Consider the following 14,227-nt stretch of genomic DNA (forward strand, 5'->3'; position numbering starts at 1 on the left):
CGTTCATACTTTTATTGCCTCAAATTCCTGAGATTTGGCCACCATTGATAGTACATCTGCTTCAGTCATGGCCTCCTTAAACAGCTCATTGAACACCTGTACATTGTACAGCAATAACCACACAAGTACACTTTACACTATAGTGTACATGGTAAGTGTAAGGAGACTCCATAGACGTTTGGCAAAAACATCTCAGATTCTCACATCACTATGAACTTATTTGCACAATGTACACATGTTCCTAGTACAGCCACAAACACACATGTAGCATGCACGCACACGCACGCGCACACACACATGCACATGCGTACACACACACACACACACACACACACACACACACACACACACCTACACCCACACTACTATACAGACAACCACCTCAATAGTAGAATAATTGATATAGAAGTGACTAGCAATACGACCCAAATCAGTGGCATGAAATGTGGCAGGTTTGGTTCCCTGCACATAGCGAATCATACGAGCCTTGTCCAATTTCTCAGCTGCATCGTGCAATAACTGGTATCGCTTCTTAGACAAGTCAGGATCAAACTAAACAAGAAATATTTCAGTGTAAATAATGAAGTACTCCAATCATTACTCACCTCCAAGTCATTGTAGGTTATCCCATACACTAGTGGATTTTTCTTCATACGGAAAAAAAGGTAACTGTAACTTAACCACTGTACTGCTTCATCAATGTTGGTAACTGTACCCAGTGATACCTGAATGAGACAATACATCAATGTGGAATCATATAATATATAAAATACATATAGCTACATATGTATACAAAACATATTTTGTCTGTCACACACATATATGAAGTTCTTGCCAAAAGAATCACATCTCAAATAGTAGCTACAGGGCTTCTGTTCATATCCTCAATGCATACTTAGATCAGATTCAGCCCTAGATTACTTATACGGTACCGCTCAAATGCAACGTCATCTCACAAGGGTGCAAGCAATTAGCTAATTAAAGGGCGTGGCACCCGTTTTGCTCGTGAGTATTCATCCTGCCTCGTTTGGGATGAATACTTGCAAGCAAAATGGGTGCCATACCCTTTAATTAGCTCATTTTTTAATCGCTCGCATTTGCGTGAGATGACGTTTCACTTGAGCGGTACTGTACACTATAAGTACATACACACATCATTCATACCTCAGCATTCAAGTTATCTGTTAAGCTGGACACAAACTGGCTCTCAATTGGTTGTTGACGTGTCATCAATGATAAGTAGTGTGACAGTTTGTCATGGGTTGTGATGATGTAAGCGTTACCATTTGTGTCAAACTGTGGCCGACCAGCACGACCAAATATTTGTAGTACATCAAGAATTCCAAGATCAACAAAAGCACCTTTCTTAGCATTGTATAACTGTGTGCCCTGTATAGAGTATAAATATGTTGAAGTATAAGACTGTCTAATATGTTGTCAATTGCGTACTTGTTAAATGGACACAGTAGCATTCGAATATTTTGTAAGTAAGTTGCATACATTCTATTAGAGTAGAATGGGCTAAACAATAATACTTTCACAACTTAAATAAAGTGGTAAGCTACCAGTTTACAGTGATACACCCCCCTGTATATTCTTACCTTAATGACTACTGCATGTGCTGGTAGGTTTACACCCCAGGCTAGTGTTGCTGTGGATACCAACACCTTGATCAACCCATCAGAGAAGAGTCGCTCCACCATTGAACGATCTGACCGTAACATCCCAGCATGGTGGATACTGAAACCATCAGCAAACAAGTCACGTAACTGCTTGTTGGAAGAAGCTCGTACCTGAAAGATACAGTATAGCATGTAAGATCATGCCATATTGTAACTGCTAATTCTAGTGCCAACCTTGTACTGATTGTTAATCAGCAATTAATTTGTTAACTACATACTTAATTACTGTATGCAAGTGATCATGTAAACATTGATCACGTGTTTGATGGTTACTACGAAGTTCACAACAACAGATACACACAAAGAAACTCTTGTAAGTTTTCTTACTATACTGTAGCTACTTGCTTACTTGGGTGTGTGGACAGACACGCATATATACAAACAAATTAACTGTACAAGAGATTTATGTATCAATAGCGTATAATGGAACTTGCACAATGTAGGCAGTTGTGAACAAAACAACCAATTATTTGATAGTTCTTTAACCATAAGTAAGCACTGAAATCTTTGTTGAGTAGTAGGTTAAAACCAGAAGGCTATTTCTATCTCTTCTAAAATGGAATATCCCATACAACTATGTTACTCTGTTAACAATCTCAAGTAGGTTGGCTGATCATAGCTTAGTACAGTGCTAATGAATACTTTGAATAATGTGTTAAAGAATTGAGAAATCCCATGCCAACTGAATAGTCGAATATCTAAATGTGACCGGATCTGCAAGAATCCAATATGTTTGTGCATGAAAAATCGATTTGTATAGTGACAATACGGAAAATAAACTACAAGCGTTTAATTAAACGATCAAAACTTAGGAACGCAGTCGTCTACCAAGATGCAACTTACACCATTGGGTTCTCCATGAACAGGCAAATCCATTGCTGAGTAAGTTTCGTCTTTCAGACTTTTCCAGGGCAAAGGCAAAAATGTGAGAAAAAAACAATGGTGAGCTGTTCATCCAACGCAAGGCAGACTAACACTCATATCTTCTATCGCCTTTGGATAATTGACGTGAAACAAAGATTTTTGGAACTCCTCTTACTTTGGCGATCACAATGCTACCAAGGTTTATGTGTTTATCACCTTTGTTCACTGCGAAAGAAGTGCTTAGAAAATTTTTACAATTTGGTCGTAAATACTCCACCCATTGCATTTTTGAATTCTACTGTAATTGTAGCTCTGAAACTTCAAACGTTCTTGGCTTCTAGAGCTGAAACTTCAGTTGACCATCCCTTTGGCTACCTAAATAAAAAAGAAAATGGAATTTGAAAATTGCACTAACGTATGGAGTTATTGCAGATCTGGCCACAAATAATCATTACTACATGTACATTCTTTACTTTTGCTAGACACCTCTGTTAGTCACAGGGGCTAATTTCACATGGCCAATCCACTTTCTGCTGTTGCTGTATTTAATTCAATTTAGAAGTAACAAGCACCTCTAAAATTGCATGCCTGCACAATTAAAGAGCATGCTAGCCTATTATTAACCAGTTTCAGTGCACATGAAAATGGCTTCGGTGAAGCGATTACTGCAACTGAGGAACACCAGCAGCTTGATAAACAGACTCCGTGCCATGTAGCACACGAAAGCAATGAGCAGTTAGAAATAAGCGCTTGATTAATAATACTACAGTTACTGAAGGCATGAAGAATGAGTGGCCTACGAGGCACTCAGTATGATTTCTAGGGATTGTGCAAGGAACTGTCATGATGACAAGAGTGATCTGGGCTATTTGAGACTAGCCACTGTGACTTGCAAAAGTATTTAGTACAAGGATAGAAATAAACATTGTGGAGAAAGTATGTAAAATTCCCTAAAATTCAACAAAAGGTAGGGTCTCCTCCATGGGTCCTTGGGTCCACTGTTTATACCTACCCATGAGAAAGGATCACTAAAAGTGTGTTAACCACACTCCAAAATGCGACCATTAAGTTTCTATTAGGTATGCTACCCAAAGAGAATAAAAATTTGGTGTGAAGATACATATTATTTTGGAGAAATGTTTTCTGTGATGCAACTGAATATTGACCATTTGATTATACAACTTTAGAAAAGATCATTAAACCCTTTTAGTTCTAACTACACTGTGCAAACTGAAGTGTCTTCTGGTCCCAACGTGGACGCCATTATCACCAGTAGTGTCTGTATTGGGATAGTTTGGTGTCCTGTGGACACTTCAGTTTTTACAGTGTATACCAAGAAAGTAAGTACAACGAAAAATTAGGAATTTTAAATGTCCACTAGTGTACCTTCAACCTCCCTTTTGTTTCACTAATTTTTATTTCTTTGATCAAACTTAAAATTCCTTGTACTTTGTATTACAGTACACATTTTAGTCTAAATTGTCATAGTATCCGTATTAGTTCAAGATATTTGATACTCTCAATCACTTCAACATGACTACCAACCAATCATATTTCAGATATAAGGAATGAGCATCTGTAATTGAGTGTCCTGCTACTATTATAACTGAATATATAACCATGTTGTCTTTGATATTCTAAATTTTCAATGGGCCTTATCCACCATACAAGTACCATATACTATCCATTTAATGACCGCTATACTTTTGCTACATTTCTGCGTCGCATCCGTGATATTCTAACCGGGGTGTAGTTTGTACAGGAGCCTATGGGAGAATGCGAGTTAAGCATATGATAGTAGCTCTAGCTTTATCAGACACGAATATGTTGTTTCATTGTTTAAAATACGGCGCTCTAAGATAGCAAAACCCAGGGATGATGCCTCAAAGCAGGTTTATTTCGCTGCATTAATTAATTAGAAACTTCCATAGTCTCATTTATTGAACTGTAACTGCACTATGTTTGCATGTAACTAGCAATGTAAAAAGCATGTAGGCTAACTGAAACAATGATGAACGCTAGATTAACACAATAACATGTTCTTTGTGGTGACTCTAAGTAGCATATGTTATCAAAAAGCCTACTTCTAATCATTTTGACATCTTAAAACGCTGTCTTTTTAACGACAAAACAACGTACTTGTGTCTCATAAAGCTAGAGCTACACTTTTATGCTCAACTCGCCATTCTCCAATAGGCTCCTGTAGAAACTACACTCCAAGCTAAAATATCACGGATGCGATGCGGAAATGTAGTGAAAGTATAGCGCTCATAAAACGGAAAGTATACGGCACTTGTATGGTTTCACATAGTTTTGGATAAGGGCCATTCTCAGGGTTTATCTACTATCCATGCAAAAACAGCCAAGCTGTATCAGTGTGATAGAAAGACTGGGAGTGTGTATTGAACATGTCAACATGAAGAAGTGGTTGTTTCAGTACTAAACTATTGGATAGAGAACATGTTCATCTCTTTGATTTTACTATCACATGAGTTAGGGGAAGGATAATAGACCATAGTAGACAAAATACACACTTGTTAAGTTAATAATCAAAATAACTAAAATCTACAACCAAATTGTGTATGAGAGAGTATATAAGCAGTGTGCAAACTTTAATGAACGTACAGAACCTATACTGCAATATGTAAATTTTTGTAAGGTCTTTCTCTTATAAAGGCCTAATCCAAACAGTTAGAGCAGCTCATGTATTTTCGACCGCCATGAGTTTTCAGACGCGATATTTCCTAGAAGAGCAATGAGAGCCGATCATTTATGGCACTATTATGAAGACCTATGGCTATAACCTCCATGTATAAAATTTGAAAGGATTTGGTTATATCGTGTGGCTACAGTGACCTTCGAAAGTCACTGTCCAAAAAAATTGATGCTCGGACAAAGTAACGTTCGTTCGGACTCCTCCATTTCTACCCTTCCCATGCAACTTATATGCTATTGTGTGGTAGCGATTGGTAGAGCTATCCTTGAGCTATCCCGTGATATAAGTAGATTAGATTTTTGTCAGCTACACTTGCAGCTATCGCCATTTTCCCAGACGTGGTAACTTGATGAATCGTCGGACACAAAATTGCAATTACAATTCCGGACACAGCAACTTATTGCGATTATTTATGCATTTTTTGAGTTTAAGTATAGTACTAGCTAAAAAAAAATTGAAAACAGTAGGCACCTGTGTAGAGTGATTTTTTATCAATTTGAGATGGAAATAGTGGCTACCTCATATAGGTACAACACATTAGGTCTAGAATAGCTACATCAAACTTAATAATTATATATATTTGAACTTACTTGAGACAAGGGAGGTAAGAAATAAATCACAACAATGCACAGGAGGTCGCCACTACTTTATCGCCTTAGTGACTGTTCTATTAGAGTATATTAATTTAACGCAGTTTTTAAACTGGTTTTCGCACTAATGCACCCTTAGATAGTCTGCATATGCATAAAATTATACTATGGATGCAATTAATGAAGTTTATAATTAATATAGCATTTAATATACTCTAATAGAACAGTCACTAAAGTGATAAAGCAGTGGCGATCTCCTGTGCATTGTTGTGGTTTATTTCTTACCTCCCTTGTCTCGACTCTCAAGTGAGTTCAAATATGTAAAATTATTAAGTTTGAGCAATTTTATGTAGCTATTCTGGACCCAATGCATTGTAGTTATATGAGGTAGCTACTATTTCCATCTCGAATTGATAAAAAATCACTCTACACAGGTGCCTAAATAGCTGTTTTTAAATGTTTCTTAGCTAGTACTATACTTAAACTCAAAAAATGCATAAATAATCACAACAGGTTGCTGTGTCCGGAATTTATAATTGCAATTTTGTGTCCGACGATTTGTCAAGTTACCACGTCTGGGAAAGAGGCAATAGCTGCAAGTGTAACTGATAAAAATCTAATCTGCTTATATCACGGGATAGCTCAAGGATAGCTCTACCAATCGCTACCACACAATAGCATATAAGTTGCATGGGAAGGGTAGAGATGGAGGAGTCCAAACGAACATTACTTTGTCCGAGCATCCATTTTTTAGGACAGTGGCTTTCAAAAGTCACTGCAGCCACACGATATAACCAAACCCTTTCAAATTTTATACGTGGAGGTTATAGTCATAGGTCTTCATAATAGTGCCATAAATGATCGGCTCTCATTGCTCTTCTAGGAAATATCGCATCCGAAAACTCATGATGGTCGAAAATACATGAGCTGCTCTAATACACACAGACAAAATACCTTGTTATTTTACAAAATTATAATCTTCTAGCAAACAACAAGTAGGGAACCTAATGGGACAATACTAACATAACCATGGATAATGTATGCGTTCCTAATGGATTGGAAACGCCCGTTAAATTATTTTCCTATCCTAGTTACGGTACGCCAACATATTAGGAAATGTACTGAGTGACAGTTTGGCTTTCTCTGGCTTGTTTTGAAGGCGTGGATATTCCTTTTACATTGTTTATTGTGTTGCATTGTGTACTGAACAAGAACACAGCATGTCTGTGGACATTGGGAGAAATATTGTTTGCGACAGGTGACAATGGCAGGTAGGCATCAGCTAATATTTCAGAAGCAGTACTACAGAAAAGTGTGATACATTGAAATAGATTTTATACTACAGTACTGCTCAGCTTGAGCTAAACAATTGCACAAAGTAGTACCCATTTTTTGAAGTTTTGTTGATATACAGCGAAGCAGTGAATATCTAGCTAGCCTACTACACTCTACCTGCTATAAGTGGTGTAAACAGCAGCAAAGAAACAACACTGCACTTTCTGTTTTTTCAGGAAATTTGCACAATCGTTTTGAAACACCATATTTCACCTCCAAACCTGAATTTTATTAGGCTGTTGTTTACTACTCTCCAGCATCCCTACCCAGTCCAGCCTCCAATTAGTATAGGTGGTAACTAACCCAGCTGTAAACAACAAACACTAATTTGCTGGTTACAAGAACAGTGAAATCTTCCACCTGTTGAGGCCATAAAGTTTACGCGCAGCGAAACGAGGATGGCCCATGACGTCACTATGTAAATAATACGGGCATTTCCAATCTATATGACATACACTATCTATGCAGTAACTAACCAACCAATTGTTGAAGGTTTGTAATAATAACTGCAATGGTCACATGATATACAAAGGTACACACAAACTGCCTTGCATACTTACAAACTGCCTTGTATACATACTCACAGTATTGTAGCTTTGTGGTAATCCATGAAGGTTATTAATAATACACAGTAAAAGGGGGTATAAAGTTCACAAGTTCATTATCATAGAGTATGGTAGTACTGTACTGTATATTATAGATCATGGAGAGTTGGGTTTTTCCGACCAAAAGTATCACCCAGATGCCTTGAGACAAGAGTAACTCAATCATGGCTAAAGCTACGGGCTTGATTTTTCACTGTTGGACATGCCTTTTGGCATATCACAGTATGCACAATGCATGCATCTTGGAGGTAGCTTAGTTCTCCTTTGCGTCCCAGTTCTTTTTGCTGACAGCCCAAGGTGCTGATTTGTGGTATCACAAACGGGATTCATCCATATTGTCCATGGTGACTGGATTCATTGCAGATGCTTCCTACTGTGCTTCGTTTTGTAAAGCTGTGAAAATGGTATGCGCAGATTGACCAGTTATAATGTTACAAAAAGTAAACAAACAAGTATGAGAATTTAAAGTTTGATTAGGGATCATAGTAATACTAGTAGACATTTAATTCCCATGGGTATAGCCTGAATCAGGGATCAAATGTCCACTAGTATATGTGCAGGTGTAGGCGACCTCTCTTGTTTCCTTACTTATTCACTAATTCAACTTAAAATTCTTTATACTTGTACAAATATTAATAAACAAAATATTAATAAACAAACGTTTTTATTTTTACACTAGGCAAAGAAGAAAGCAAGTAAAATCATTGTTATGTTTTACTGTACAGAAAATAACACACATGCATTTGTGCACCAGACAAAAGTGAGTTGAATGTGATAAAATGAATACTAATGACTATTATACAGTTATAAGTACAGTGGTCTCCTCATTATCCGGCCATCGATTATCTGAGTGTTCTGTTATTTGAACTGTGGAAGTGATTGTTGTATTAGAGTATTTTTCCTAATGGATATTTTACTTTTCAGACTGTAATTGGTAGCTGGGTTGCGTGGTGCTATTTCTTTTGATGCGGTACACATGGGTTCACCAGTAATAATAATCTTATTTTACAACAATAAGTTGACATACAAGTACACAACAAATTTAAATTTTCAACTAGAGTAGGGACCATAGCACATTGATAAAAAGTACTGAAACAAGCTGGAGTAGTGCACAATATTAAATCACAATGTAAAGTGTTATATCCCTACAGTACATTTCTGTTTTTACTGTGATTCACCATGCACATTTGTTATACCATTTATGGTAGCAGTAGTCATAGTTTACATGAAATGGCCACTTTGCTTGCAGTAAAACTGTTTCATGTGTTATAGTGATCAGTTGTTGGTGGAACTACATGTAATCAATCAGTATGTCTTACCATCCATAAAATTCTTATTCCATACATATAAGGAGCTTGTTATAAATATACTCTAATAAAACATACACTTCACTTCGCTGTCAGCTATCAGCACTACGAATCAAGATTTGTTCGAAAGCACCTCTGTAATCAAAGTAGCCACTATGAAAAATACATGTACGGACGATTTCCGCTATAAAGGGAAGTGATGCTACCGCCAAATTGACACCTTTTGCTGTCAGCAAAGATGAATGGGACACAAAGGAGGACACTAGTAAGTCCATGAAGAATGCATTGTACATATAGCAGTATGCCAAAAGGCATGTGTTCTACTGAAGCGACATCAAACAGTGAAAAAATCAAGCCTGTAGCCTTGGCCGTTATTAAGATACGCTTGTCTGAAGGTATCGGTCAGTTACTCAGTCAGTAGAAAGTTCCGCTAAATATATGTAAAAGTTATACCATGAGCATGAGTGTGTATAATAATGCCCATGGTATAGCTAATATATGCCACATGGGTTAATCACCTACACATGTGAGAAACTGCTGGCATGTTTCACAACTGTATTTATATTGTCAATTTCGATAGTGGATACTGGAAACAATGTAAGAATAACGACAAGGACTTGTTGTGCTAAGAGTAATAACGTACGTGCAACAACATGAGCATACGAAAAGTTCGATTGTGGCTTTATACAGTGAGCAAGGAGACACAGGACCCCAAAATGCGACTTGATAATGATGGTTTAATGCTGGTGTAAGTATACTCCCAGGTATTCACTATACTAATCACGAGTAAATTATAGCCATTACAGTCGTGCATGAATACCACTTCACCACCAATGGTCCAATCTATTTAGCGCATGGTGCGTAACAACGAGACACAGGACATCAGAAGTGCGGCTTGATAATGATGGTTTAACGCTGTTATAAGTGCTTCCAGGTATTTACTATCTAATCCAAAACAGCCAAGCTGTTAAAAAAGTGTGCGGCCCTCATGAAGGCTATGGTGAAAAAAGATGTGAAATCCAAGGTGGCGGCCAAGAAATGGCTGTGATGGTAGGCTAATGGTAAAAATTTTAATAATGACAATTCAGGTGAATTTTGTGCCAAGACCAAGCGGCACAAAAATTCACCTGAATTGACGTTATTAAAATTTTTGCCATTAACCTACCATCACAGCCATTTCTTGGCCGCCACCTTGGATTTCACATCTTTTTTCACCATAGCCTTTCTGAGGGCCGTACACTTTTTACAGCTTGGCTGTTTTGGATTAGATTTCATTTCTTTTTGTATTTGTATACCCCAAAGCCGGCCTATGGCCAGCTTTGGGACTTTTTAAACCTATGTTTTTTTCTTTACTACAGGAAGAAGAAAAGATGAAGTAGATGTACTTTAAATATTTTATCAGTAAATGTACAAATTATATATATAATACATATATTGATTACAGAAATCTCCATGGTGGTTTCTTTGTAACTGAACACTCTACAAGGTGACTTCTTCTAGATGCTCTCTCTACAGGGTGAATTGTTTGTAGCTGAACTATCTACAAGGTAACTTCTTCTAGCTGATCTCTCTACAGGGTGATTTGTTCGTAGCTGAATTCTGTACAGGTGATTTGTTTGTAGCTGAGCTCTTTACAAATTGGTTTCTTTGTAGCTGAACTCTCTACAAGGTAACTTCTTCTAACTGATCTTTCTACAGGGTGATTTGTTTGTAGCTGAACTATCTACAAGGTAATATCTTCTAGCTGATCTCTCTACAGGGTGATTTGTTTGTAGCTGAATTCTGTACAGGTGATTTGTTTGCAGCTGAGCTCTTTACAGAATGGTTTCTTTGTAGCTGAACACTCTACAAGGTAATTTCTTCTAGCTGATCTCTCTACAGGGTGATTTGTTTGTAGCTGAACTCTGTATAGGTGATTTGTTTGCAGCTGAGCTATTTACAGAATGGTTTCTTTCTAGCTGAACTCTCTACAAGGTAATTTCTTCTAGCTGATATCTTTACAGGGTCACTGCTGAATTCTCTACATGGTGGTTTCTTTGTAACTGAACTCTCTACAAGGTAACTTCTTCTAGCTGATCTTTCTACAGGGCGATTTGTTTGTAGCTGAATTCTGTACAGGTAATTTGTTTGCAGCTGAGCTCTTTAAAGAATGGTTTCTTTGTAGCTGAACTCTCTACAAGGTAACTTCTTCTAGCTGATGTCTCTACAAGGTCACTAGTTTGTAGCTGAGCTCTCTACATGGTGGTTTCTTTGTAACTGAACTCTCTACAAGGTAACTTCTTCTAGCTGATCTTTCTACAGGGTGATTTGTTTGAAGCTGAACTCTCTACAAGGAAACTTCTTCTAGCTGATCTCTCTACAGGGAGATTTGCTTGTAGCTGAACTCTCTACAGGTGATTTGTTTGCAGCTGAGCTCTCTACATGATGGTTTCTTTGTAGCTGAACTCTCTGCAAGGTAACTTCCTCTATTGATCTCTTTACAGGGCGATTCGTTTGTAGCTGAACTCTCTACATGGTGGTTTCTTTGTAGCTGAACTCTACAAGGTGATTTCTTCTAGCTGAACTATCTCTTTCCATAGTTGCATGAACTCCCTACAAGGTGACTTCTTCTAGCTGATCTTTCTACAGGGTGATTTGTTTGAAGCTGAACTCTCTACAAGGTAACTTCTTCTAGCTGATCTCTCTACAGGGAGATTTGTTTGTAGCTGAACTCTCTATAGGTGATTTGTTTGCAGCTGAACTCTCTACATGATGGTTTCTTTGTAGCTGAACTCTCTACAAGGTAACTTCTTCTAGCTGATCTCTCTACATGATGGTTTCTTTGTAGCTGAACTCTCTGCAAGATAACTTCTTCTATTGATCTCTCTACAGGGCGACTTGTTTGTAGCTGGACTCTCTACATGGTGGCTTTTTTGTAGCTGAACTCTACAAGGTGATTTCTTCTAGCTGAACTATCTCTTTCCATAGTTGCATGAACTCCATACAAGGTAACTTCTTCTAGCTGATCTCTCTACAGGGTGACTTGTGTGTAGATGATCTCTATACAGGTTTCTTGTTTCTAGCTAATCCCTTGAATTCTCTTCAGGGTGACTGCTCTATTAGGATGACTGCTCTATTAGAGTATCTCGATCTCGCACTTGTTGCACCAAGTTGGATTTCGTGTTATAACTCCGTGGCTTTAAGTCTGATACTTCTACACCATTGATGAGCCTTTCTAAGATGATCACTCCATCTGTACAACGATTTTCAAAGCATTACCCCAAGCGGTTTATCTGGTAGGCGTGGCAAGCAGTCGTTTTTTTATTAGCTAATCTCGATTGCATAATTGTTACACACTGTTGGTTTTTTCGTTGTATCTTCCTGGATTTAGCTCGATTTCTTTCAAACCACAAAAGGTTTGAGGTTCAATAGTTAACCTATTCACCCACCGATTTTCAGCTTCTTCCCATACGCGGTTTACCCTGTAGGCGTGACAACATATTAGTGTTATTTTTCGTGAATAATCGCTCATAACTCTTTGCCTGTTTATCGTATTCCAGCCAAAGTTGGTACCGAGATGCCCCTTTATACCCCCATTCTGTGTGCCACATTTCAAGGAAATCGGATATGGCGTTCGCATTTTATAGCAGTTTTTGTAAGTGTGCGACAAGAGGAAGAAAAATAAGAAGAAAAAAAACGAAGAAACTAAGTCAATTTTTGAAGTCGCATATCTCAGGAACGCGTGAAGCGATTTCGCTCAAATTTGAAATGTGGAGTGCTGAAATTGGAGGGCATGTCCACAGCAAAAATCGTCTTGTTTCATCAAGGAAGCACAAAGCTACGGAGGTGCGAAAATTGCGTTTTCTTTCTTCCTGTCAATATACTCACGGGTGTTACGCACCGGCTTCTTGGGCCGCACGACACACTACCGTGTGTCTTGATAATAATCATGAATACGTAAATCGTATCAATGAATAAAATTATAGTCACGTATGAATACCACTTCACCTCTACTGTTGATTTCAGTTCCATTTGAACAGTTCCGTCTGAGTTACAAGTTCCGTGTTATGTATGAAGTGAAGCTAAAACCTTTCTTCAGCTAAGCTGTAGTATTGTAGTGTTACAGTGACTTCTTGTGAATGGTTTTAGCCAATCTGTAAAGCTTCTTGTGGCTGGTTCACTTTAAAAACCGCCATGGAATAGCTGCAGCACGGACGGAAGTGTTCAAATGGAACTGAAATCAACAGTAATGGCTCAATTTACTTAGCGCACGTTACGTAACATTAAGACAGGTGTCTAGAACTTATCAAAACAGAGCTCACCTGTATTAGAAACAGCTCCATTTCAGTCAAAGGAACTACTCAACACACTTCGAGAAACTACAAATAAACTTAATCCCACAATCGATATTAACATGAGTGACTATATAATGGCACAAAGAGATAGCAAAGGACATCAAAGAAATCTGAGGATTTCTTGGAATGGGTTAATTTAATCCTTCGATGACCGAATTAATTTTCAAATATGGAGGAGTGCGTAACTTTGTGTTATAAAGAAGGCAGTGGTCTTCCGTAAAATGAAGACGGATTATTGTTTGGCATTGACTTAATGGTAATTTCATACACAACAATAATATCAAAACAGTTTTGTTCTACTCAAAACAGTTTTGTCCCAGAGGAGGTACGACACGCACACATGAGCGCATGTGTTTTGTACAGGGAAGCTATTTCGTGGGGGCATCAACGGAAAATACGTGGCGATCAAACTCTTTTCGTATGCTTACTTCAACAGTGCAGTCTACCCCATTCAACCCCAGTGGTTCTGTTTCGATATACACAGCCTATTGGAGGAACCGTCACGTGATGAATAACGAACTGTACGAGATCAAGCCAAGCAGTAAGTTGGGAAGAGAGAACCAGTGAAAATCAACTGCACAAGTGTCTAATAGCTTTGCGGTTCATCAAATCTTGTCTACAGATTGATTTTCCGCAATTTTACCATTTGAAGAATGCAATTACTGTGAATTCTTTTCAATAGCGCTTAATTCGTGTCGTACCTCCTCTGGTCCTACACAAAACAGTACTTGTGATATAAAGTAATGAACGGGTGGTGTCATCTACACTGAACATCTGCTCGTTATTTCTTTATC

General features: G+C 37.9%; 1 protein-coding gene across 1 annotated transcript in view; it reads right to left on the minus strand.

Moving 5' to 3' along the window:
* The window catches only part of LOC136258643 (activating signal cointegrator 1 complex subunit 3-like), a 42,261-nt gene that overhangs the window by 12,329 nt on the left and 15,705 nt on the right, over positions 1 to 14,227 (minus strand). The window contains exons 13-17 of the mRNA XM_066051981.1: positions 1,602 to 1,793; positions 1,165 to 1,389; positions 606 to 725; positions 382 to 552; positions 10 to 96 (exon numbers count right to left, since the gene is read on the minus strand). Of these exons, the coding sequence (XP_065908053.1) occupies positions 10 to 96; positions 382 to 552; positions 606 to 725; positions 1,165 to 1,389; positions 1,602 to 1,793 (795 nt within the window). The remainder of the gene's footprint in view (positions 1 to 9; positions 97 to 381; positions 553 to 605; positions 726 to 1,164; positions 1,390 to 1,601; positions 1,794 to 14,227) is intronic.

The sequence above is a fragment of the Dysidea avara genome, chromosome 6, assembly GCF_963678975.1.
Source record: "Dysidea avara chromosome 6, odDysAvar1.4, whole genome shotgun sequence".
Classification (NCBI taxonomy): domain Eukaryota; kingdom Metazoa; phylum Porifera; class Demospongiae; order Dictyoceratida; family Dysideidae; genus Dysidea; species Dysidea avara.